General features: G+C 39.5%; 1 protein-coding gene across 5 annotated transcripts in view; it reads right to left on the bottom strand.

Moving 5' to 3' along the window:
* RTN3 (reticulon 3) overlaps positions 1-25,897 on the bottom strand; it is a 72,177-nt gene that overhangs the window by 32,560 nt on the left and 13,720 nt on the right. Inside the window, exons 2-3 of one of the 5 annotated variants that reach the window (XM_054240995.2) lie at positions 21,781-21,841; positions 7,750-9,812 (exon numbers count right to left, since the gene is read on the bottom strand). The exons of 1 other annotated variant lie outside the window; for it this stretch is intronic. In XM_054240995.2, coding sequence (XP_054096970.1) covers positions 7,750-9,812; positions 21,781-21,841 — 2,124 coding nt within the window. Of the gene's footprint in view, positions 1-7,749; positions 10,096-21,780; positions 21,842-25,897 lie in introns of all 5 variants that reach the window. 3 more of the 5 variants (XM_002755454.7, XM_035263047.3, XM_009008376.5) reach the window with 3 other exon arrangements.

The following is a 25,897-nucleotide window of genomic DNA, read 5'->3' as shown; positions in this document are numbered from 1 at the left end:
TTTAAAAATTTTTGAATTTTGCTATTAATATAAAAGAACAAAATTGAGTTCTGTGTATTAACCTAATATCTACCCTGTAATCCTGCTAACTTCACTTATTAATCCTAACAGTTGTTTTGTGGATTTCTTAGAATGTTCTGTGTAAATAATCATGTCATCTACAAATTAAGACAGCTCAACTTTTTCCTTTTCAATCCCGATTCCTTGCATTTCTGTTTATTGCCGTAATTCAGTGGCTAGGACCTCCAGCATGGTGTGTGTGTGTGTGTGTGTGTGTGTGTCTGTGTGTTCTCGGCTCACTGCAACCTTTGCTGTTGAGTTCAAAGGATTCTCCTGCCTCAGCCTCCTGACTACTGGGATTACAAGTGTGTACCACCACACCTGGCTAACTTTTGTATCTTTAGTAGAAATGCAGTTTCACCATGATGGTGAAGCTGGTCTCAAACTCCTGATCTCAAGTGATCCGCCTATCTCGGCCTCCCAAAGTGACCTCCAGTATGATGTTGTATGCAAATGGTGAGAGTGAACATCTTTGTCTTGTACCCAATCTTCAGGGGAGTGTTCAGCATTTCAGTATTAACGATGACATCAGCTGTAGTTTTCAACAGATGCTGTTAACTGAGGAGATTATCAGAAAAAGATGTTGCCAGGTACAGTGGTCATCCCTGTAATCCCAGCACTTAGGGAGGCCAAGGTGAGTGGATCATGAAATCAGGAGGTCGAGACCAGCCTGAGCAACATGGTGAAATCCCGTATCTACTAAAAATACAAAAATCAGACAGGTGTGGTGGTGTGTCGTCTCAAAAAAAAAGGTAAGGATGAACTTTTTTATTTTAAAATTTTAGAGACAGGATCTCAGTGTGTGTATGTGTGTGTGTGTGTGTGTGTGTGTGTGTATATATGTGGGGTTTTTTTTTGAGGCAAGGTCTTGCTCTGTCACCCAGGCTGGAGTACAGTGGTACAATCATGGCTCACTCCAGCCTTGACCTGGGCTCAAGCAATCCTCCTGTCACAGCCTCCCAAGTAGCTGGGACTACAGACACACACCACCGCCACCACACCCAGCTAATTTCTCTTTTCTTTTTTTTTTTTGGGGGGGGCGGTAGAGACGGGTCTCACTTTGTTGTCCAGGCTGGTCTTGAACTCCTGCGCTCAAGCAAGTCTCCCACCTCAGCCTCCCAAAGTGTTGAGATTACAGACATAAGCTACTGCACTCAGCCAAACTTTTTCAAACACATTTTATGAAGTGAACTTATGCCATAGTTTTTATTGTTAATGTGGTGAATTACATTGATTATCCAATCTGTTTTTTTGGAGACAGTCTCACTCTGTCGCCCAGGCTGGAGTGCAGTGGTACAATCTCGACTTTCTGCAACCTCCATCTCCCAGGTTCAAGCAATTTTCCTGCCTCAGCCTCCCAAGCAGCTGGGATTAGAGGCGTGCACCATCACGCCCTAATTTTTTTTTTTTTTTGAGACAGAGTCTCGCTCTGTTGCCCAAGCTAAAGTGCAGTGGCATGATGATCTTGGCTCACAGCAACCTCTGCCTCCTGGGTTCAAGCAATTCTCCTGCCTTAGCCTCCCAAGAAGCTGGGACTATAGGCGCGTGCCATCACGCCCAACTAATTTTTTTTTTGAGACAGTGTCTTGCTCTGTCATCCAGGCTGGAGTGCAGTGGTACAACCTCTGCTCCCTGCAGCCTCTGCCTTCCGGGTTCAAGCAATTCTCTTGCCTCAGCCTCCTCAGTAGCTGGAATTACAGGTGCGTACCACCACACCCAGCTAATTTTTATATTTTTGGTAAAGATGGCGTTTCACCATTTTGGCCAGGATGATCTTGATCTCTTGACCTTGTAATCTGCCAGCCTCAGTCTCCTGAAATGCTGAAATTGCAGGTGTGTGCCACCATTCCTGGCAATATATTTTTAAAAATGTTTTCTGTTTTCTTTAGTATTCTATCTATCAAGTTCACCAATTCCTTCCCCTGTTGTCTCCATTTTGCTGTTAAGGTCACCTGGTGAATTTTAATTTCAGTGGTTGTATTTTACAGTTCTAGAATTACCATCTGACTCTTTTTTGTTTCTATTTCTAGGTTGAGATTTTTTTATTCAATGCAAGAACATTTCCCTTTACTTCACCGAGTGATTAAAATCCTTAAAACCCCTGACTCCTAATTCCAACATATGAATTTAGTTTCTATAGACTCTCTTTTTCTTCAGACTGAGTTATAATTTCGGGATTCTTAAAATGTATACTTTTGGATTACGTCCTGGACATTGTGAATATTATGCTGTACAAATTCCAGACTCTGTTTTATTCCTCTGGAGAGTATCACTACTTTTGTTTTATTAAGTAATAAATTTGGTTAGATTCAAACTGCAAACTTTTTTTTTCAAGACAGTCTTACCCTGTCTCCCAGGCCAGAGTGCAGTGGTGTGATCTACACCCCCAACCTCCCTGCGCTCAGGTGACCCTCCCATTTCAGCCCCCCAAGTAGCTGCGACTACAGGCACAGGCCACCATGCCTGGCTTAATTTTGTATTTTTTAGATGGGGTTTCACCCTGCTGCCCAGGCTGCCTTACACTCTTGGGCTCAAGTGATCTGCCTGCTTCAGTCTCTTGAAGTGCTGGGATTCACGGGCATGAACCACTGTGCCCAGCCTTCAAATTGCAAACTCAGTTCACTTCTTTTTTTTTTTTTTGAGACAGTGCATGATCTTGGCTCACTGCAACCTCTGACTCATGGGTTCAAGTGATTCTCCTGCCTCAGCCTCCTATTGAGTAGCTGGAATTACAGGCGCCTGCCACCATACCGGGCTAATTTTTGTATTTTTAGTAGAGACAGGGTTTCACCATCTTGTCCAGGTTTAGAACTCCTGACCTCATGATCTACCCACCTCAGCCTCCCAAAGTGCTGGGAATACAGGTGTGAGCCACTGTACCAGCCCAGTTCACTTCTTTTATCTCTAGTTGTGCTGCTTATAATCTTTTGTGCGTAAGTGTGGTTCACAATTAAACAGAGGCTTAAACACAGTTTATTTTATCTACAGAATTTTATGCTGTCACTCTCTGGATCTCTCCTTTCCAAGATTCCTCCTCCCCTTACATTCCACTGATCGAATGGTTGTGGCTGACCCAAATTCTGTCCACTGGCTAAGTATTCTATGAAAGTTTGAGCCAACCTGTCAGGGACAACTGTCCTCTAGCTAAAAGCAGTAAAAATAGAAAACGAATTCCATGCTGTCTCTTCTTACACGTGTTAACTCTCTTTCAGAATCTAACTGTTCTCGTTCATTCTCCAGTGCCTTCAGGTCTTTGTTTTTTTTTTTTTTTTAATTTTGTCCCGTTGTATGCAGGACGGTCAGGTCCAGTAAAAGCCTACTTGGCCATAAGAAAAGAAAACCATTTTGAAATTGCTTCTAAAAATTACTTCAGGTTCCTTGTATTTGTAGGTATACAGATTCATTTTTTTCCTTCTTTATGGACTCTTTCTAGCCACAGATTCACTTTAAATTATACCAAGATAGGGATTATTTTGTATCCTTTGTTTTGTAACTCTTTTTCACTCCACTTTAGCACCCACCATCTGCTGGGTGCTCAACGACGTAGATTTTACTAATAAATTATGAACATTTTTTTCATAACAGAAGACACTCTAACTTTGACAATAACTAGAAAAATAATGCACATAGCTACAAATGAGACTGACAAGGAGTAGCACCCTAATACTGGGGAAATATTCACATCTGTGAAAACAGACAAGTATAAGAATGTTAACTTCAGCACTGTCTCTAATAGTAAAAAATAGGAAAGAATCTAAATCCTTATCAAAAGAAAATAATATATTAATACAATGGATTACTACATTGCTGTTAAAACGAATAAATTATACATATTCCAACGTGAAAGAGTTTAAAAACCTAATGTTGAGCCAGGCATGGTGGCTCATGCCTGTAATCCCAGCACTTTGGGAGGCCGAAGCGGGCGGATCACAAGGTCAGGAGTTCAAGACCAGTCTGGCCAAAATAGTGAAACCCCGTCTCTACTAAAAATACAAAAAATTAGCCAGGCGTGGCAGTGGGTGTCTATAATCCCAGCTACTTGGGAAGCTGAGGTAGGAGAATTGCTTGAACCCTGGGCGGTGGAGGTTGCAGTGAGCCAAGACTGCGCCATTGCACTCCAGCCCAGGCAACAGTGTGAGACTCCATCTCAAAAAAAAACAAACAAAACCAAAAACCTAATGTTGAATGAAAAAGTTATACAACAAACATAATATGAATAAATGATTGAAAGACATAAAACAATACAAACACATTTATTTAAAATAAACTGGAAGGATGTACCAGGTCCATGATGGTGTTACATCTGGGAAGGGGAGACAGAGGGAGTGGGAAGGTGGTAATGAAAGAGTCCTTTAGCTTGGAAACAAATATACTACCGATGCTAACAATTAATCAAAGTTAATTCTACATATAGAGAATATATGAGTGTATGCTGCCTTTGTACTTTTCTATAATTTTTTCTTTTAATGTAAACACTGCTATAGTAAACATCTGTGCATTTTTGCACATTTTTAAAAAAGGATAAATTCCTAAAACCAAAATTGCTAGGGCAATTGTAGGTCTTTGTTACATATTACCAACTGCCTTCCAGAAAGGCTGTAACAATTTCCATGTAGGTCACCAAACTATATGCTTATTGCCTTGCATTCTTGCCAATCTGAATACTAAAACACAAAAAACTATCTTCAGTACACTAGGTATGTGAGGCAGGGATCTGATTTTCCCCCTCAAACTATTAGAATCTATCATACCTTAATTACTGAGCAACCCACTATAATATCATCATAAAGGCTTAATTTCAAACTGTTATATACCATAAAATAGCAAAAACAAAAAAATAATTAATTATTTTGTTTCTTTTGCTTGTTTTCCCAAACAACTTTAGGCAGAATATAATTAAGCACTGTTTTTTATCTTTGAAAGGAAGAATATGCAGATATATGTATTGAAAACTAGACAATCAGGCAGGTGCAGTGGCTCAGGCCTGTAAATCCCAGCACTTTGGGAGGCCAAGGCGGTGGATCACTTGAGGCCAGGAATTTGAGACCACCCTGGCCAACATGGTGAAACACAGTCTCTACTAAAAATACAAAAAATTGGCTGGGCATGGTGGCACACACCTGTAATCCCAGCTCCTTGGGAGGCTAAAGCATGAGAATCAAGAATCTCTTGAACCCAGGAGGCGGAGATTGCACTGAGCTGAGATTGTACCACTTGTACAGCCTGGGCAATAGAATGAGACTCCATCTCAAAAAAAAAAAGATAAATAAATAAAACTAGACACTGATGCATTTTACTGAAATGGTTTTTATTTTTATTTATTTATTTATTGAGACAGAGTCTTGCTCTGTTGCCCAGGCTGGAGTGCAGTGGGGCCATCTCGGTTCATTGCAATGAAATGGTTATTTTAAAAGATGTACTCATAAATAAGACAATTTAAAAAGGTTTTCACTTTTGAAAGCTACAAGAAAGACCTTTAAATTTCTTGGTCTAACTATACCAGTCTTCTTTAATTATCATCTAAAAATACATACTAATCATAGAATTTGATCAGTGACAAATATCCTGAACTTCCATAGCCCTTTTCATCTCTCATGCTAGATTAAATGATTCAGTTGAGAATTACTAATAATTAGCATTTACACAACACTTTATTTACTGCAACACACAAAGCAGGGGAAAATAATGATCATCACATTAACAAAGGAAGACGCTGAACCAATTAGACTAGTCATCTAAGGTCACGCTAAAGCAGGAACTTGCCAGAATTAGACACGGGAGTTCTTATAGCATAATTCCAATATGACTTATTACTCAAAAGTTACTACCTATAAGAATTATGACAACTCAGGAAGAAATCTAGAATGTACCAGAGCCACAGAATCACATTACTGAAATAACTGAAGATCATCTACTTCAAGATCCTCACTTTACAGATAAGAAAACTGAGGCCCCCAAAAGCCTATCTAAGTTAGTTGTTCAAAGTCGTACTTCTAGGCACAGTACAGCAAGAATTAGAATCTAGTACTCTTTAATCTAAATTCAGTGAGCTTCAAATACTAGAGTGTAACAGCTATCCTTAATTGGTAATTCAAAAATTTTGGTTTATTGAAAAGCCTCAATGTCTTCACTGATAATTATTAGTGAAATAATTCATGTCATTAATTCAATAAGTAATTATCCAGTACTTATTACTATGTACCAGGCCATGTATGTGGTGCTAAATCTGACTGAGTATTTACTATGTGCTAAGCACTGAATTACCTGTATTTTCTTTTTGAGATGGAGTCTTGCTCTGTCACCCAAGCTGGAGTGCAACGGTGCAATCTTGGTTCACTGCAACCTCCACCTCCCAGGTTCAAGTGATTCTCCTGCCTCTCCAGCTTTCCAAGTAGCTGGGATTACAGGCATGTACCACCATGCCCGGCTAATTTTTTTCTTTTGTATTTTTAGTAGAGACGGGTTTCTCCATGTTGGTCAGGCTGGTCTCGAACTCCCGACCTCAGGTGATCCACCCACCTCAGCCTCCCAAAGTGCTGGGATTATAGGCGTGAGTTACCGTCCTGACCTACATTTCCATATTTAATCCTCACAATACCATTATAAGGTTAAGTACAATTTCTCTGTTTTAAATATTAAAACTTAAGAAGGTAAGTCTACCTATGGTCTCCAGTAAGGAAATGCCTTTATGAGAAGTAAATAGTATAATCAAACACGAAATACGTTTAGCCTAACAAAAATCTCACTTTCTTGTAAATACTACAACTCTGTATATGATTTCATTTGAAAAAAGGATCTATAATCAAAAAAGTTTAAAAACCACAGATCTCTACATAGCACCTAACACTGACCATATGGTAGATGCAGAACTTGGTATTACATTAAAGGTTGGGGGTCTCTTGTAGAAGGCTTGAAAGATCTTTTTTTTTTTTTTCCTTGTACTTTCCAAGACCTCAGAATAGACAGTATTTGCAGTAATTTAACTGAAAGCCACTTGCTATAAAAGTGATCACTTGAAATAGAAGACAAGAGAAGGGGTTTCTGGTACCATCTAACAATGAGTTTTGGCCTGAAGAATATTAAGTAAGATACAAAGTAGAAGAAAGTACGAGTTTTCCTAAGTATTACTCATAAAATAGTACTACAATACTGGTTACCTACTTTCAGAGCATAAAATCTCTGTAGTATATGATCACATTAATTAAAAGTTTCATTTACTATCTTTCCCAGCAGGAATTCCTTTATCTTTGATTGCTAAGATTTCACAATGTCCATATCAATAAACCCAAGTGCTAAGAAGTGTGACTGTTATAAAGATTTAGAAATAAGCTTTGTAAATAAGTAAGAACCTGATGATATTAGGTTCTCACCTAATATCACCCTAGGGCCAACCTATAAGAAAAGACATACCTTGAAATATAACTGGAGCATAGAAAAAAATTTTAGGGGAAGATTAATTTTACAAAGTGGTCTACTGCTTTGGGAAATACTGGTATTAAGGAAACCAAATCAAACAATCATTATTAAAAAAAAAGAGAGAGAGAAGAAGAATCTGCCTTTCCCATCATACAGTATATTATATTCTAGCCATAATCTGTAGGTATAAATCGGCCTCTAACATAAATGGCATGCTGATAAATAATCAATCACAGAATTAACCACATGCAGTATTCTGATGTGAATAGTTACCTGAGAAGTCTGTCAGAAGTCTTGCTAGGACATGCTTTTTTACTAATTCAGTCTTGCTAAGGCTGGAAACAGCATCTACCCTAGTGGTTTCTCTGATAGCAGTGGGCTTTTGGGAAATCCCAAGATCAGATCCATTCTTGACATTATGTTCTAGGATGTCACATGATCTCTGTGGCCAAGATTCTGGAGCGAATGTGAAAGTTTGTTTCAGCACTTCTTCAGAAGGCAATTCTGTGTCATGCTGTACAGAAGCTGACTTCTCAACCTGTCTTTCACCTAATTCTTTAAGAGCCTTGATTGTGAGCTGTTCTTGTTCTAAGTCAAGGGATGCTACTGGAGTACCTTGGGTGGGGAAAACACCTAGAGGTTCACTTCCATTTGTTTCTTTGCTTTGTTCACTGTATTTGCTTCCAATGTCTTTAATTTCAGAACCACCAGGCTCATTTTCACGTAAGACTTTTTCTACAGGAAGAGCTGTTTTAAAGTCTGTGGTCTTCTCTGATCCTGCCTTAAAGGCATTTCCTTCACTAGCTACTATTCCTTTCTCTCTGGTTTCTGTAAAGGCTGCTACTAGGTCCTCTGGGGAGGAATCATCTATATGTTTAACATTTTTCCCATCTAATGACTCTAAATAGGCAGATGTTGTCATATTTAATGAGAATTCTGTCTCATTAGAAACATCTGGAGACACTGAAGGAAGTTTGGGGTTCTGAGTAGTAATAGGCTTTTCAGGCACAACTTCACTCACTTTATCTGACTGCTTCACATCTACAGAGATATTCATATTGGGTACTTTTGAACATGCTGCCTCACCAGCTGGACTCCTTTCAAGAGTATCAGGCCAATCTTGATGTAGTTCAGAAGCACTGACCAACTCCTCAAAGTTTTTAGATGTTTCTTCTTCTCTCTTACAACTGGGAGTCTCTTTGATTTCTCTTTCACCTGTTTTTACAATAGCACTTCGAATGGAAACAGGTTTTTCAGCCTGAATTTTGTTATTTTCAAATGATGAATCTGCTGTGATGTCCTCTATTACAGTGTCATCAGACTCACCGGAACTATCGGCCTCTGTGATTTCTCCCAATGCAGAGCTCTGCCAGTTCATTTCATCTTTCAGGTGGTCATCAGATAAAACCATTTTCACTGTGGCCACTCCAGAACCCAAAGAGTCACATTTCTCAGGTGTAGTCCCGGGTAATTCTGCAAGTATGTCATCCTGTTTCTGCGTATTGCCTTGTACACCTCTGATACTGAATTCTTTTGCGGAACTGAGAGGATCTGCTATAGGTTTTCCAGTGATAGCATTTTCTTGTGGGAGAGATGCTTCTGCCCAATCACCTGTTGATTTAGTGACGGGAGTGCTCCCATTAACAGAACATACAGGAATTTTCTGATGAGTGTTAGTTTTAAGATTTACAACTGGAATTTCTGAATTATATTCACTCATGACAAGTCCTGTAGTTTTTGTGATGCAGTCACAGGATTTATCGGTCTGTTGTTTCACTTGGGGAACCAAATCCCAAGTCAGTATTTCATTAGTGAAGTTATGCATATCATTCACACATCTAGACACCTCTTCCAGTGCTGCATTTGTCTGTGAAAACTGTCTACTGAGCAATGCAGACATTGGGTAACGTCCTGCCTCTTTATTTCTCAGTGGAAAAAGCTTGTCATTAGTCTCTGAAATGTCTTCGGATGATTCTCTATCAGTGTGCATAGAGCAGCTACCAAAATCATCTGTGCTCTCCTTATATGAGTCTTTAAATTCTTTATCAAATGCTGCTTTGTCAATAATTACTTCAAATGGTGATTCAGGGGAATCCTTTTCAATAACACCATCTCCTGAAACTTTGGATGGGGACAAAGAATATGTATAAATGCCTTCTACCTTAGAGTACTCAGTAGGTGGTTTCTGGGCTGTTAGCAAAGTGAATCTGTCATCAGCATCCAATGCAGTTTTAGCTTCCCTACTTGATACCTCATTTGGGTTCTTGGTCTCTTTATCTATTTGCTCTTCCACTAGACCAATTTTCTTTGAGAGAAAAGCAGGATGCTCTGGGAAACTGGCTGGAATAGAAGGACGGTCATAATGAACTCCTGCTGCAAGAGAAACTGAAGAGTCTGATACGTTGTTGCTGGTCCCCTGGGGCTTTTCCATTTTTTTCGTATCTTTTAGATCCAAGTGGTCTTTTCCTTCATTGGCTAAAATAGGCTGGCTCCCTAACACTTTGCTTTTTTCTCCATGTAGTATTGTAAGGCCAGTATTATGTATTTCAGAAGATAAAAGAAAGGAAGAAGTCATAATTTCTGAAGATGGCTCACTGGAGCAAAGAGAGCTCAATACCTCTATGATCAGAATTTCAAAGAAAAAAATTGTTTACCAGGTACAATTACACATTAGCTAGCCAAGCCAAGCAGCATGCTTTTTAATTTTAAAATTACATAAATATGTATATACACACACAGGATGTATATATACACACATAAATACGTAACAAAACAATCAAGTCATCCTACAGGACATGCATAAAACTGCCAACAGCAAAACAGAAAAGCCATTTCATGCTGGGAACTGCAAATGACAAAAAATTTTCATGACAAATACTTTTTGGTCTACTTTTCCACTGTAAAGAGAAAGCATAACGAAGGGCGATAAAATTGAGAAATCTAGGGAGGTTTTTATTATTCTGGTAGAGCTAATCAACCAAAGCAAAATAATCCATACAAAACAAGTAACTTGACACTATGATGCACTGATAGACTTCAATCTGTAAACTGAACAATTCAGAGCACACACTGCTTCTATAAATCCAATGTTACAGTCTCACAATCTGAGAAGGAAAAAAATAAGTGGCCAGATTTCTTTTTGATTTTTAGGAGATACAACAGATGCTTCCTGAGCCTGAAATGAGACAAGAATTATTGAATTCTATCCACAGGAAGAATTTGTCCCATGTATAAATAAATAGCCGTGATGTTCTAAACTAAAGGGTACTGAAAAAGGTTGACCTACTTCAAAATCTCTCTCTCTTTTTTTTACATGGAGTCTTGTTCTTGTCGGCCAGGCTGGAGTGCAATGGCGCAATATAGGCTCACTGCAACCTCCACCTCCCAGGTTCAAGGGATTCTCCTGCCTCAGTCTCCTGAGTAGCTGGGATTACAAGCGCCTGCCACCATGCCTGGCTACTTTTTTGTATTTTTAGTAGACATGGGGTTTCAGCATTTTGGTCAGGCTGGTCTTGAACTCCCAATCTTAAGTGATCCACCCCACTCAGCCTCCCAAAGTGTTGGGTTTACAGGCATGAGCCACCACGCCCACCTAGCCCCTCCAAAATCTCTTGTACCAACTTGTCATTTAAATCAATATTGTACCATGCAAATTGACACTTCGGTTAAGACAGAGTTAACTCGGCTGGGCACAGTGGCTCACCTGAGGTCAGGAGTTCAAGACCAGCCTGACCAAAATGCTGAAACCCCGTCTCTACTAAATATACAAAAAATTAGCTGGGTGTGGTGGTGGGCGCCTGTAATCCCAGCTACTCAGGAGGCTAAGGCAGGAGAATCACTTGAACCCAGGAGGCCACGCCATTGCACTCCAGCCTGGGTAACAAGAGCAAAACCCCAACTCAAAAAACAAACGAACAAACAAAAAAAAAACCAGTTAACTCCAGAATTACTTTTAAAATAGAAAATATCCTTTTCAAAGTAATACATTAAGTCTTATCAGTAATTAATACCAAATACCACAGTAGCCATCAATCTACCACACTGTTTCCTAACTTCCCACTCTAACAAGTTATTAGGGAAAAGGATAAAAACAAACATCCCAAGGGCTGGTGCTTTCTTATTTTCTTTATTTATCTGTTTGTTTTTGAGACAGGGTCTTCCTCTGTCCCCCAGACTGGAGTGTAAATGGTGCAATCGTGAACAGCCTTGACCTCCTGGCTTCAAGCTCTCCTCCCACCTCAGCCTACCAAGTAGCAGGGACCACAGGCACTTGCCACCACACCTGGCTAATTTTTAAACTTTCTGCAAACATGGGGTCTTGCTGTGTTGCCAGGCTGGTCTCAAACTACTGGGCTCAAGCAATCTGACCAACTTGGCCTCCTAAAGTGCTGGGATTATAGGCACGAGCCACCTCGCCCAGCCCTGGATGTTGTCTTTCTTGCATACTCTTGTATCTGCAGCTGGAACAAAGTGGGTCTTAAATAGCCCCAAATAAGTGAATCAAAGATTTTGCTTGGTCAGCTGAGACCTAAGTAGGCTCAGGACAGCAATGTCTTGAGCATGAATGAGTAACTGGGAAAATGTCACAGATAAATTCTTTTGGGATTACTTTTATTCAGCTTATGTTCCCTTTTTCATGTAAACACCCAAATATCAGATAAAAGCAAAATTATGACTTTATTCCAAATTATTAAAGACAAAAATATTTTACAATAAATCAAATTCTGCTATTATAAAAATGTTTTGAAATGCCATATGAAGTTCCCCTACTTCAACACATCACTGAAATTTGATGTAATAAGAGTTGAACTTTAGAAATAGTATAACTGTAATCTGGTTAGTAAAACAAAAAGTCTTTGTACATTGAAGAAAAACGGTTAAACCTTGGTGGCAAAGCTATATTACCAGAACAAAACACTTGAAGTAAACTTTAACTCATATGTAGTTCTAATTTAGTAAACATGGTTTGCATCTACCATTCTATAGAATGAATATTCTGCATGACTAGATTAGGGCATAATAGAAATGAAGCCCAGCATTGCAGGTTAAAAAGTTCAAAAGCCTGAAGTGTAAAGTACTATAGATTACATTTAAATCAGAAATATTCCACAGTCTGAGCCATGCATTGTTACTGAACTTACTAGTCAGTATTTCTACCAGAAAATATTCAGGGAACTAAGGTTATGATAAAACTGTTTGGGAACCTCTCTCTTCAAACAACTCTGAGGTGCGTCAAACTGACTCCACATCACAGGGAAGTTCAGCTTATATGGTTTGTGTTTTCTCTTTTGGAGACACAGTCTCGTTCTGTTGCCCAGGCTGGAGTGTGGTGGTACAATCTCAGTTCACTGAAGCCTCTGTCTCCTGGGTTCAAGCTATTCCCCTGCCTCAGCCTCCTGAGTAGCTGGGATTACAGGTGTGTACTACCACACCTGTTTTTTTTTTTTTGAGACAGAGTCTTACTCTGTCTCTCAGGCTGGAGTGAAGTGGTGCAATCTCAGCTCACTGCAACCTTCACCTCCTGGGTTCAAGTGATTCTCCTGCCTCAGCCTCCCAAGTAGCTGGGATTACAGGCGCCCGCCACCACACCTGGCTTATTTCTGTATTTTTACTAGAGACAGGGTTTTGCCATGTTGTCCAGGCTAGTCTCAAACTCCCGAGCTCATGCAATCTGCCTGCCTCAGCCTCCCAAAGTGCTAGAATTATAGGCATGAGCTACTGTGCCCAACCAGCTTATATGTTTTAAGGAGATTTCAGATTATGCAGATTTGTCATCTTACAGATGAACGTCAACAAAATGGATTAGTCATAATTCAACAGATATCTATTGAGTGCCTATCACATGTCAGATGCTATTTTAGCAACTGGGCTTAAAGCAGTGAATAAAACAGAAAAAATCTCTTGCTTTTATGGGGCTTACAACACAGAAGGGGAGACAGACAATAAGCAAAATGATGATGACAATGATGTGATGGTGACGGTGCTTGATGAAACAAAACAAAAGAGAAAGCAATCGAACTGAATGCTAACCAAAGATTATTCACATCCCTGGGAAGGAAGAATACAGTAAAACTGTTATGCTTTAGCAGGACACAAACTGGTCAGTTTACAGAGTTTTGCTTTTCTCTTATCTTCCTTGAACTCTTAATACTCCAAAAGTTTCAAGTTAGGTGTGGAATAATCTTAGGTAAAACTACAAGATAAGGTTAGAAGTCCTATTCTCAGAATACTAACAAGTCCTCTGCTGAGCACCATGACTGCCTGACAGACTTCAAACATTAAAGATTCTTTAGGCTGGGTGTGGTGGCTCATCCCTGTATTCTCAGAACTTTCAGAGGCAGAGCAGAGATTGCTTGAGCCCAGGAGGTCAAGATCAGCCTGGGCAACATGGTAAGACCCTGCCTCCACAAAAAATAGAAAAATTAGCCAGGCATAGAGGCACATGCCTGTGGTCCCAGCCACTTGAGAAGCTGGAGTGGGAGGACTGGTTGGGCCTGAGAGGTCAAGGCTGCAGTGAGCCATGGTTATGCCACTGCACTCCAGCTTGGGCGACAGAGGGAGAAAGAAAAGAAAAGAAAAAAAAAAATGATTATTTAATATGACATGGCTACTAGATATTAAAAAAAACCTCTAATAATGTTCCCTCATAATAATATTATATATTATTATTTATATATAAATTTTGGCTCATGCCTGTAATATTATAACTTACTATTTGGGGTATATATTGTTTTCTGGGGGCAAGCTTACAGAGTAAACAGAGCTCAGTGCTGCATTCAATTCTCAGTGATTGTGAGATGCAGGCACTGGCTCTAATCATTATTGCCAATCAAGCTTTCCCACATGTAGAAAAATAAGATAGCACCACCATCTGTGCTTTAATTTTAATTATCTTGTTTAGAATTTCAGCAAATGAAAAGACCATTTTTGGCTAGTTGAAACCCTAACAAACTTGGACAGAGTTGACCTATACCAAGACAATGGGAAAAACTGGGCTGGAAGTAAAAAGTTTATAAAGACATGAAAACATTAAACAGAAGACCCAAAACTAATAAGTCTTTTAGAACAGCTCTGATAAGCAAAGACTCTTCCAATTAGTCACTATGGCACTTAGAGTCACTGGTGTTACCCAAGTCAGTACCTGGCAAAAGGACAGAAAATTCCAGTGAATCTGAAGGCAGTTAGCTTATAAAATACTGTACACTGTAAAACTGTCTGGTAGAATAAATCTGGATTATTTTATATCTCAGAAAATCTCTACCTTTCTCTTTTCAGAAGATTCATACCTTCACATGCACTCCAAGAGCTTTTCAACATTACTCAAAACAAACCTCCATCAAAACTCTCATTATGAACATTTTCTAAATTAGTTCTTTGTTATAATGGAATTTAATGTGGATACTTATTTTCAAGCGTTCTTTTTTTTTGGTTCCTTTTTCTCTTCAGGTGGAAACAATCAAGTGTTCTAATCACTTAAAAACATGATGCTACTCTATTAACAAATAAGGTCATAGATCTAGTAGATTTATTAAAAGGGAATCAGCTGGGTGCACTGGCTCATGCCTGTAATCCTAACACTGTGAGAACCTAAGGTGGGAGACTGCTTGAGCCCAGGAGTTCGAGATCAGCCTGGGCAACAGAGTGAGACTCCACCTCTACAAAAAAATTACACAATTAGCCAGGCGTGGTGGCATGCACCTGTGGTCCTCACTACTTGGGATGCTGAAGTGGGAGGACTGCTTGAGCCCAGGAGATCCAGGCTGCAGCCGATCACACCCTGTACTCCACCCTGGGTGACAGAGCATTACCTCTTACCATATATGGATTCTCACCCCCCAACCCCATTTTTTGAGATAGGATACATATATGTATTTATATATATAAATATATATGATTATACATATAAATATATATTTTATATGTATAAATATATATACATACACAATTTTTTTATTGAGATGGAGTCTCGCTCTGTTGCCCAGGCTGGATTGTAGTGGTGCAATCTCGGCTTACTGCAAACTTCACCTCCTGGGTTCAAGTGATTCTCATGTCTCAGCCTCCCGAGTAGCTGGGACTACAGGTGCATGCCACCACACCGAGCTAATTTTTGTATTTTTAGTGGAGATGGGTTTTCACCATGTTGGCTAGGCTTGTCTCAAACTCCTGATCTCAACTAATCCTCCCACCTCAGCCTCCCAAAGTGCTGGGATTACAGGCGTGAGCCACCACACCCAGCTAGTAACTTTTCCTCAACAAAATGTTTCACAAATGATCTTTACCACCAGCAGGGTCAAAGTATATTTTAGTTTAATGTACAACCAGCTGAACAATTTAACAACCAAGAACAAAGACAGCCTTTGGCACAATCTTTCGCAACTTTGCTTGAGAGCAAACTTAAGATGACTACTAGTACTTCATGGGCTTTATCTCTGATTTACTACCTCAGAATCTCCTAAGGAGGACAGGGCTCAGGAATCTGTATTACAAGTTTCCCAGGCAATGAACCAGGTTTGAGAACCACAGCCTTAATCCATTTGATATGTTAGAAGGGCAGAAAGATAAAGGCCATATTTTAGAGCTCTAGTCCCATAAAAATCCCACAGGAGGAGCCACTCTTCACTACTACTCCTCACATAGATGGGCTTGAACAGAAGCACAACTTAGGAGTAGCAAGGAATGCAGCAGGGGCGGTCTTCCTGTGCCTACTTTAAATACCCAATATATTAATTCTAAAGTATAGTAATTCTGCATTTTTATTGGAATAAGGCAAAACCCACATCTGACTAGAACATCTGGTATGGGAATTAAGGAAGAATTTTCTCCTTTTTATGCCTAGAGTATTTTATCTTTCAGAGCAAGACAGGGAGTTTAAAATAACATGATAAAAAAACAGTGTCTAAGGCTGGGCACAGTGGTGCCTGCCTGTAGTCCCAGCTATTTAGGAGGCTGAGGTGGGTAGACTGAGGCCAGGAGTTTGAGACCATGCTGGGCAACACAGTGAGATCACATCTCTTAAAACAACAACAACAACAACAACAAAATACTTTTAAGTGAATTTTCTGTAGACATTAATATATTTGAATTGAAAAATCCTTCATATACTGTTTATTCTTTTTTCCTAAAGTGTCTCTTAAAGATTTAGTACTCATCTATTCAAGTACTTAAAACTTAATTACTAAAAATAAAATGTGATCTATAATTAAGGAATAAGGAATGCTATATCCTATATCAAACAGTTCTTCCTAAAAAGAGTAGTTTAAAATGATGTTATAGTTACCATGTGGTTAATTACCTGCTCATTTAAGAAACTCATTGCTTTTTACTAAAAGATATCTGTAACATGGAATAATGACACACATCAGTGAAAAATGGGTGCCAGCCTGTAGTAGCCACTTACTTTTTCACATCCATACTGTGCATATTTATATGAGAGTTTGAAATATTCAGGTATAGGTTTTCCTACACTTGAATTTTCTCATGTTCACAAAACAAAGACAAATTCGTGCAAAACAGTATCAACAACTTTCAGCCACAGCATCAAAATAGGAAGTTAGCCAGCAGACACTCTACAGCCAAGCTAGATCCTAAACAAAAAGTCTCTTTTGTACAAAGAAAAATGTTTTTTTCTTTTGTTTTTTAAAAAAGGCTGTAACTGGCAAATTAATTTTTTCCTCAATGCTTGCCCCAAGTTCAGGGTTATAACTTCCTATTCCAGATGCCTACTGCATTAGTCAAACTGAATGCAAGCGTTCATTAATGCAAATGTGCTTCCAATGCAGCATGGTGGATGGATCCTCTCTTTCTAACCTCATTTTCACTTACTTTTCTTCCAATGTTTTCTAAAGAAACAGTATTTTCTAGCTTCCATTCTTATCAAACTCTTATCAAAGGTTTCAAGAGTAAAACAAAAAATTTCAGTTTGATTTTGATTTTGTTGGTGGGAGCATATACCCTAGCTGATACTAAATTCTATCACTAATATTGATAATATGGTCAAAACAATGATATCTGCCTCTTCTGCTGTCATTATTTTAATATTAACTTCAAAATGTCACCTCTAAAAAAAAGTCTAAACCCTAAAATACAGTTAATTTATTTGATCATCTTTATAACAGGTACAGCAGTTATGACCATGACTTTGGCATTCTCACAGTCTTACTTGCTGTGTTACCTTGAGCAAGTTATTTCACCATTTTCAAGTTATTTAATCTGGTAAAAGAGGTAGTCCCTTTCCTTCGTAGAATTGCTTATAAAGATTAAATGAGATGATTCATGTAAAGTTTACTGGGCATAGCAAAATTTCGATAAAAATTAGTCACATACTACATGTATACTTCCATCAGTATCTTTTTATATTTTATGAAGTACAGGAAAATATCCCTAAAATGTAATCCACTATTTTGAAACTCTCAGGGATTATTAGCCTGAAATATAATGTTGCTTGATGGACAAAGGAAACCATAAGCTAAACACTGCAAGGAAAGGACTACTCAGGGGTACAACTTATTGAAGAAGGAACTGATTATTCCATTGACAATCTACTTAGAAATCTACTCATATCAAATGTTTAACTTCCTTGATTATCTAGATGTATTCTCAAAGTAGTACAACTTAATGAATATCACAAAATTTATTTTTAAAAAATTTAATTGCCTGTTATTCAGTCTGAATTAATGACATTTTAAATACATGCATCTACCTGAAACCCAATAATCATAAATATGTATTTCATGACTTAAAAAATATGTCATTCTTAAATCTTAAAAATGTCCTATTTAGGCCAGGTATGGAGGCTCATGCCTGTAATCCCAGCACTTTGGGAAGCCAATGTGAAAGGACCACTTGTGCTCAGGAGTTCAGCCTGGGCAACCTAGTGAGACCCTGACGCTATCTTTTTTAAGTCCTATTTAATTATTACAACATATTGCTTAATATGTCTGATGTATATAAAAATAGCCAGCTTCTCTAACACTAGATAGCTAAGGCATATGAAGCCAAATAAATTAGTTGGGTTAGTGTCAGTGACTGACTTAAGGTTTATGCTGGTGGCAGCAGTCACTTTCACAGGCCTGTATGGAAGTGGACTGTTACCAGAGCCCTCATCTCCCACCCAGGGTTTTAATACAGTTAACCAAGTATATCAATAGCTTCCTCTTCCCTTATTTTTACTAAGGCAGACTGGAAGCTACCAGTTTTGGCTACCCTAAAAAACACCTAATCATCTGCCAAGGTGAGGTATTCCCTCAAACAACTGAACAGGCTAACCTCTAGACTGCCAATGATGTAGAGCCCCACTGGGCTGCTTTTCCATCATGTGTTTTGTTTGTTTGCTACAGGAGAAAATACTACTAATAGAGGCTAAATGAAACCCATTCAAGGAAAAGACATTCTTTCTTTTTTGAGACAAAGTTTTACTCTTTCATCCAGGCTGGAGTACAATGGTGTGATTTGGCTCATTGCAACCTCTGCCCCCTCCTTCCCCACCCCTCCACAGGGTTCAAGTAATTTTCCTGCCTTGGCCTCCTGAGTAGCTGGGACCCACACCACGCCTGTCTAATTTTTATATTTTTAGTAGAGATGGGGTTTCACCATTTTGGCCAGGCTGGTCTTGAACTCCTGACCTCAGGTGATCCACCTGCCTCAGCCTCCCCAAGTGTTAGAATTACAGGCATGAGCTACCATTCCTGGCCAGATAGGGCATTTTTAACTACCTTTTTAGAATAACACTATTCTCAATCTACATTAGTCAAAAAAAATTTTTTTGGAAGCAAAAAGGAAAAATAAGTGTATGCTGTCTTACAAATTCTAATACACACTGTGAAACTGAAGCCTATTTAAACATTCATTTTTAATTAAAATCCTTTTTATTTACCTCCCTTCTACTTGAGTGTACATGTAATTTTTGTTAACATGGATTAAAAAAATTTTAAAGCTATGACAGTCATCTTTTCAACATGTCCTACATTAGGTATGTTAGGCATGGGTTACATTATTATACTGTTTAGAGTATCAACTATCCCTTTTCTTTTCTTTTACATTTTTATTTTTTTCATAAACATCAAACTTGTGCTAGCTTACTGACTCAGCTATCCCTTTTCTATACGAAAAAGGTGACTTGGCTGGAGCAGTGGCTCATGCCTGTAATCTCAGCACTTTGGGAGGCTGAGGTGGGTGAATCCCTTGAGGTCAGGAGTTCGAGACCAGCCTGGCTAACACGATGAAACTGCATTTCTACTAAAAATACAAAAATTAGCTGGGTGTGGTGGTACACGCCTGTAATCCCAGCTACTCAGGAGGCTGAGGTGAGAGAACTGCTTGAGCCTGGAGGGTGGAGGTTGCAGTGAGCTGAGATCGTGCCACTGTACAGCCTGGACAACAGAGACTCCATCTCAAAAAAAAAAAAAAAAGAAAAAAAGAAAAAATGAAAATCAAAAAGGTTGGAATGTATTGTTAAAGATCTGAAATACTTACAAGAGAGGAAATATAATGATTTGTTCTATTTATACTATATTTTTCTTCCAGAGTAGAATAAATGTAATACCTATTTGCCTAAATTATTAAGCTTCTCATAAGAAAAAAAAAAACAACCCTTAAAAATATAAATATGGTCAAGTTCCAAATGTCAAGAACAATATAAGTACTTTTTTTTTTTGAGATGTAGTTTCACTCTTGCTGCCTAGCCTGGAGTGCAGCATCATGATCTCAGCTCACTGCAACCTCCACCTCCCTGGTTCAAGCCATTCTCCTGCTTTAGCCTCCCGAGTAGCTGGGATTAGAGGCATGTACCACCACATCCAGCTAATTTTTTTTTTGGCATTTATGGAGCTTCACCATATTGGCCAGCCTGGTCTCAAACTCCTGACCTCAGGTGATCCACCTACCTCGGCCAACCAGAGTGCTGGGATTACAGGCATGAGCCACCGCACCCGACCTAATTTTGTATTTTTAGTAGAGGCAGGGTTTCCCCATGTTGGTCAGGCTGGTCTCAAACTCCCGACCTCAGGTGATCCACCTGCCTTGACCTCCCAAAGTGCTGGGATTACAGGTGTGAGCCACCAGAAGAAGCAGATTTAACAAGGCAAAAGTTTTACTACTAAAAAAAAAATCCCATTATATTTTTATTGTTATAAGGGAAAAGTCTTTTGCAGCTAGAGAATTCCAGCTACAACTGTTTGCACAACACTTCTTAACTCTATCAATCTACCTAGTGATTTTAACTACTTTTTCCTTTTTTAAAATAAGGGTTTTCCATTGACCTATATTTGGGTCTAGTACAACAGCACACATGAAATAGTACTTTATTATTAGCATAACTTGATGAAGCACATAGTACCCTCTCTTTCAGATTCTTGGCAATGTCACCTCCACAAACTGATTCCCTCCCCTACAGATTGACAGATTAAAAACAAAACAAAGCCACAACTCAATCTCTAGGACAAGAAGCCTTGCTTGCCAAAAGTCACATAAATGACTTGTTCAATGTTCCTAGGCAATTTAGGTACTAGCCTAGCTTTTAGGACACATCTCAGATAAATTCACATTAAAATACTCTAGCTAGGTTGGTATTTTTCTAGGAGTGGAAGCACATCTTTATACTGGTTTTCCAAATCTGCTACCACTTGCTTGGTCAACACATATACTAAAACCATGTAACCAGTTACATAGCTGCAAACCAATATATTAAATGCATTCTAGGGGTTGGGTGTTTTCTGAGCCACAACTTTGTTGCTGTTGATGGTGGTGGTGAGGCAGGGTCTTGCTCTGTCATCCAGGCGGGAGAGCACTGGCACAATCATTGCTCACTGCAATCTCCGACCCCTGGGCTCAAGCACTCCTCCTACCTCAGCCTCCCAAGTAGCTGGGATGACAGGCACACACCACCAATGCCTGGATATTTTTTTGTAGAGACAGGGTTTCACCATGTTGCCCAGGCTGGTCTCAAACTCAGGAGCTCAAGTGATCTGCCCACCTTTGTCTCCCAAAGTACTGAGATTACAGGTGTGAGAAATTGCATCTAGCCTCTGAGCCACAATTCTATCTGCTCCAAATTCCGGTGGGCAAGTTTTTAATTTTAAAGAAATACTCAAAACTATACCTAAAGTTTATGCTATGTTAAGGGGTCCACCCAGCCTCATATAACCATCTCAGGAAACCCACTTAAAACTGCTAAATAGAAAGAACTAGCTCGTAATTAGTTTTTATTTTAGGGGATTCGGGGCAACAGACTTGTGCCTCATATCCCCAGTTACAGCCTCTTTCTCAACATTTTTCTTTTATCAATGCACAAAAAAAAATATGACAGACTTGCCTTGTGAGGTCGAAAATAGAGATACAGGCTGAGAGGAAGAGGAAGAAACAAAGGAATCTGAAAGAAAATATACAGCATGAGAATATGACAATCTCACACAGAAATTTTCACTTTCACTTTCTTTTTGCTGGGGAGGAAAGCCAAGCATCATAATTTCATTGGGTTTAACAAGGCGGAAAACCCAAATCTTTACTTTGAATTATTGTTTTCACTCACCTGGTAGCAAAATCTTATTTTGTTTTCAAGATGCATTTCTAAAAGTTAATCCATTCATTTTTTTTTTAGTCAAACATTCTCACCTTCAAAAAAAAAAAAAAAAGAGGAACCCCTAGCATTTTAAATCAAGCACAACTTCAAGAACAAATGATGCTACTCTGCTACTCTGTGTGGGAAAGGGAAAATAAGTATCTGAGTACTAATTAATATTTGCTTTTAACCATTCCTGAATACATTTTGAGGAGCTAGTCACTAACATAAGCATTTAAATATACCTAATTGGCAAATATGCAAAGTTGACCCTAAATATTTTTTTAAAAAGCACAATTAATCCATTGGGAAAAAAGAACTACATGAGAAATCTGTCTTCTAAAATTATACTCCTTTAGGCCTGGTGCAGTGGCTCACATCTGTAATCCCAGCACTTAGGGAGGCCAAGGCAGGTGGATCACCAGAGGTCAGGAGTTTGAAACCAGCCTGGCCAACATGGTGAAACACCGTCTTACTAAAAATACAAAAATTAGCTGGGTGTGGTGGCGCACGCCTGTAATCCCAGCTACTCAGGAGGCTGAGACGGGAGAATCCCTTGAACCCAGGAGGTAGAGGTTGCAGTGAGCCAAGATCGCACCACTGCAGTCCACCTGGGCAGCAAAGTGAGACTCCATCTTAAAAAAAATGAAGTAAAATAAAATTATACTCCTCTAAATTCAGCAACATACATCAAATTTAAAATGCACATATTCTCTCAGTCCCCCTGCACAATACTAAGTTACATTTCTAAGAATTTATCCTACAGACATATATTCATACATGTACAAAGATATGTGTATGAGGATATTTATAAGAGCTCTGTTTATAAATATCAGGAATACTCTGACCATCTACAGAAGACTAAAGTTACACATAGCACTTGCTTGGCCAACACATATACTAAAACTGGAAGGGTACACAGAAGACTAGCATGGCCTCTAAAGTTATTTTTACAAGAGTTACATGCAAACTATGAAATACTTGCTGCTATGAGAAAGAATGAGGTACAGCTATACCTTGGTATCTGAGGGGGATTGGTTTAGAACACCCCCCACAGCAAAATCCAAAGATACTCAAGTCCGATGTATAAAATGGCATTGTATTTGCATATAACCTACACACACCCTCCCTTATAACTTAAGTATACTTTAGACACCTAATACAATGTAAATGCTATGTAAATAGTAGCTACACTGTATTACTTTAAAAATTTGTATTTTTTAATTCTTTTTTTTTTTTTGAGACGGAGTTTTGCTGTTGTTACCCAGACTGGAGTGCAATGCCACGATCTCGGCTCACCGCAACCTCCACCCTCTGGGTTCAAGCAATTCTCCTGCCTCAGCCTCCCAAGTAGCTGGGACTACAGGCGCACACCACCATGCCCAGCCAATTTTTGCATTTTTAGAGACGGGGTTTCACCTTGTTGACCAGGATGGTCTCGATCTCTTCACCTCGCGATCCACCCACCTCGGCCTCCCAAAGTGCTAGGATTATAGGCATGAGCCACTGCGCCCAGCCTTTTTAATTCTTTTTTTAAAAAAATATTTTTGATACACAATCGGTTGAATCCACAGATGTAGAACCTGAGATAAGGTGGGCCAAGTGTATATGTAGATATAGTCCATATATGAATTAAACTTAAAAAGCAAAATGCAGGCCGGGTGCAGTGGCTCATGCCTGTAGTTTTAGTACTTTGGGAGGCCCAGGTGGGCGGATCACGAGGTCAGAAGTTCGAGACCCGTCTGGCCAATAAAGTGAAACCCCGTCTCTACTAAAAATACAAAAAATTAGCCGGATGTGGTGGTGTGCACCTGTAATCCCAGCTACTAGGGAGGCTGAGGCAGAAGAATCATGTGAATCTGGGAGGCAGAGTTGGCAATGGGCCAAGATTTCATCATTGCACTCCAGCCCTAGCTACAGTGTGAGATTCCATCTCAAAACAAAAACAAAAAAACACCAAGTGCAGTGTGCTTAAAAAGCAGTGTGTTCCCATTTGTTAAATAACAAAGGAACAGCCAAGCACAGTGGTTCAAGCCTGTAATCTCAGCACTTTGGGAGGCCGAGGCAGGTGGATTATGAGGTTGAGATTGAGACCAGTCTGGTCAACATGGTAAAACCCCATCTTCACTAAAAATACAAAACTAGCTCCATGTGATGGTGTGCACCTTTAAGCACTAGCTACTTGGGAGGCTGAGGCGGGAGAATCACTTGAACCCAGGATTCAATGCAACCTCTGAGTTGATTCAGTTCAACTCAGAGGTTACAATGAGCGCACCATTGCACTCCAGTCTGGGTGACAGGGCAAGACTCCACCTAAAAAAAAAAAAAAAAAAAGAAACAACAACAAAAAAACCACACCAAGAGGTGGTCAGGAGATTGAGACCATCCTGGCCAACACAGTGAAACTCTGTCTCTCATAAAAATACAAAAAACTAGCTGGGTATGTTGGCGAGTGCCTGTAATCTCAGGTACTTGGGAGGCTGAGGCACAAGAATCGCTTGAACCCAGGAGGTGGAGGCTGCAATGAGCCAAGATTGCACCACTGCACTCCAGCATGGGACAGAGCGAGACTCCGTCTCAACAACAACAAAAGAATAAAATAGCCACATGAAAAACAAAACCCTCCAAAATTGTCCCTAAATACTGAACTTTACATATTAACTTCCTCTTATCTTACAATAATAAAAATGTTTTCACAAATATAAGAAATATATTTAAACTAAAAAATTGCTTTAAAGGACTGGGCTATAGGTATAAGTGCTGATTTATGAAAACTAGTAACAAATATAGAGCTGCTTTTAATTATATGAAAAATGAAGTGTCACATTTATTCCTATAAATTAAAAACAGCTGTCCTTTCCCTATTGATTTATTTTTGAGACAAAGTCTCACTCTGCTGTCCAGTGCAGACATGATCACAGCTTACTGCATCCTTGACCTCCTATGCTCAAGCGATCTTCCTGCATCAGCCTCCCAAGTATTTGACTACTGGTATGCACCACTACACCCAGCTAGTTTATTTTCATTTTTTTTCTGGAGACAGGTCTCGCCGTGTTACTTAGGGTGGTCCTGAACTCCTGGGCTCTAGTGATCCTCCCACTCAGCCTCCCAAAGTGCTGAGATAACAGGCATGAGCCACCATGCCCAGTCCTAAGTGATACTTTAATCAAGGGCAGCTCTCCTGCTCCTGGTTTTGCCATGTGACGTGCCTGCATCCCCTTTGTCTTCTGCCAAGACTATAAGCTTCCTGAAGCCTCCCCAGAAACTGAGCAGATTCTGGCACCCTGCTTCCCATAAGCCTGCAGAACTGTTCATAGAGAGAAATTTTATTCCAGGGTGGCTCATACCCAGAGTTTCATTATACCTGTTATAGATAATTTAAGTAAGATATGGGACTTTTTAGGCCGGGTGCAGTGGCTCACGCCTGTAATCCCAGCACTTTGGGAGGCCGAGGCAGGTGGATCACGAGGTCAAGAGATCAAGACCATCCTGGTCAACATGGTGAAACCCTGTCTCTACTAAAATACAAAAAATTAGCTGGGCATGGTGGCACATGCCTGTAATCCCAACTACTCAGGAGGCTGAGGCAGGAGAATTGGCTGAACCCAGAAGGCAGAGGTTGCCGTGAGCCGAGATCACGCCATTGCACTCCAGCCTGGGTAACAAGAGTGAAACTCTGTCTCGGAAAAAAAAAAAAAAAAAAGAAAAAATATGGGACTTTTTAGCCGATTAAATTTAGAAATTGAGAAGATGGAAAAAGATATTATAGAATGAGCTATCAAGCCACACAAAGACAAGAAGGGACAAAGCATGCTTACTGATCTGTGAAAGAAGCTAGTCTTAAAGGGCAATACACTGGACCAGTCC

This window comes from Callithrix jacchus, chromosome 10 (genome assembly GCF_049354715.1).
Source record: "Callithrix jacchus isolate 240 chromosome 10, calJac240_pri, whole genome shotgun sequence".
Taxonomy (NCBI): domain Eukaryota; kingdom Metazoa; phylum Chordata; class Mammalia; order Primates; family Cebidae; genus Callithrix; species Callithrix jacchus.
The sequence above is the reverse complement of the archived record's forward strand: the minus strand, read 5'-3'. Positions and strand labels throughout refer to the sequence as shown.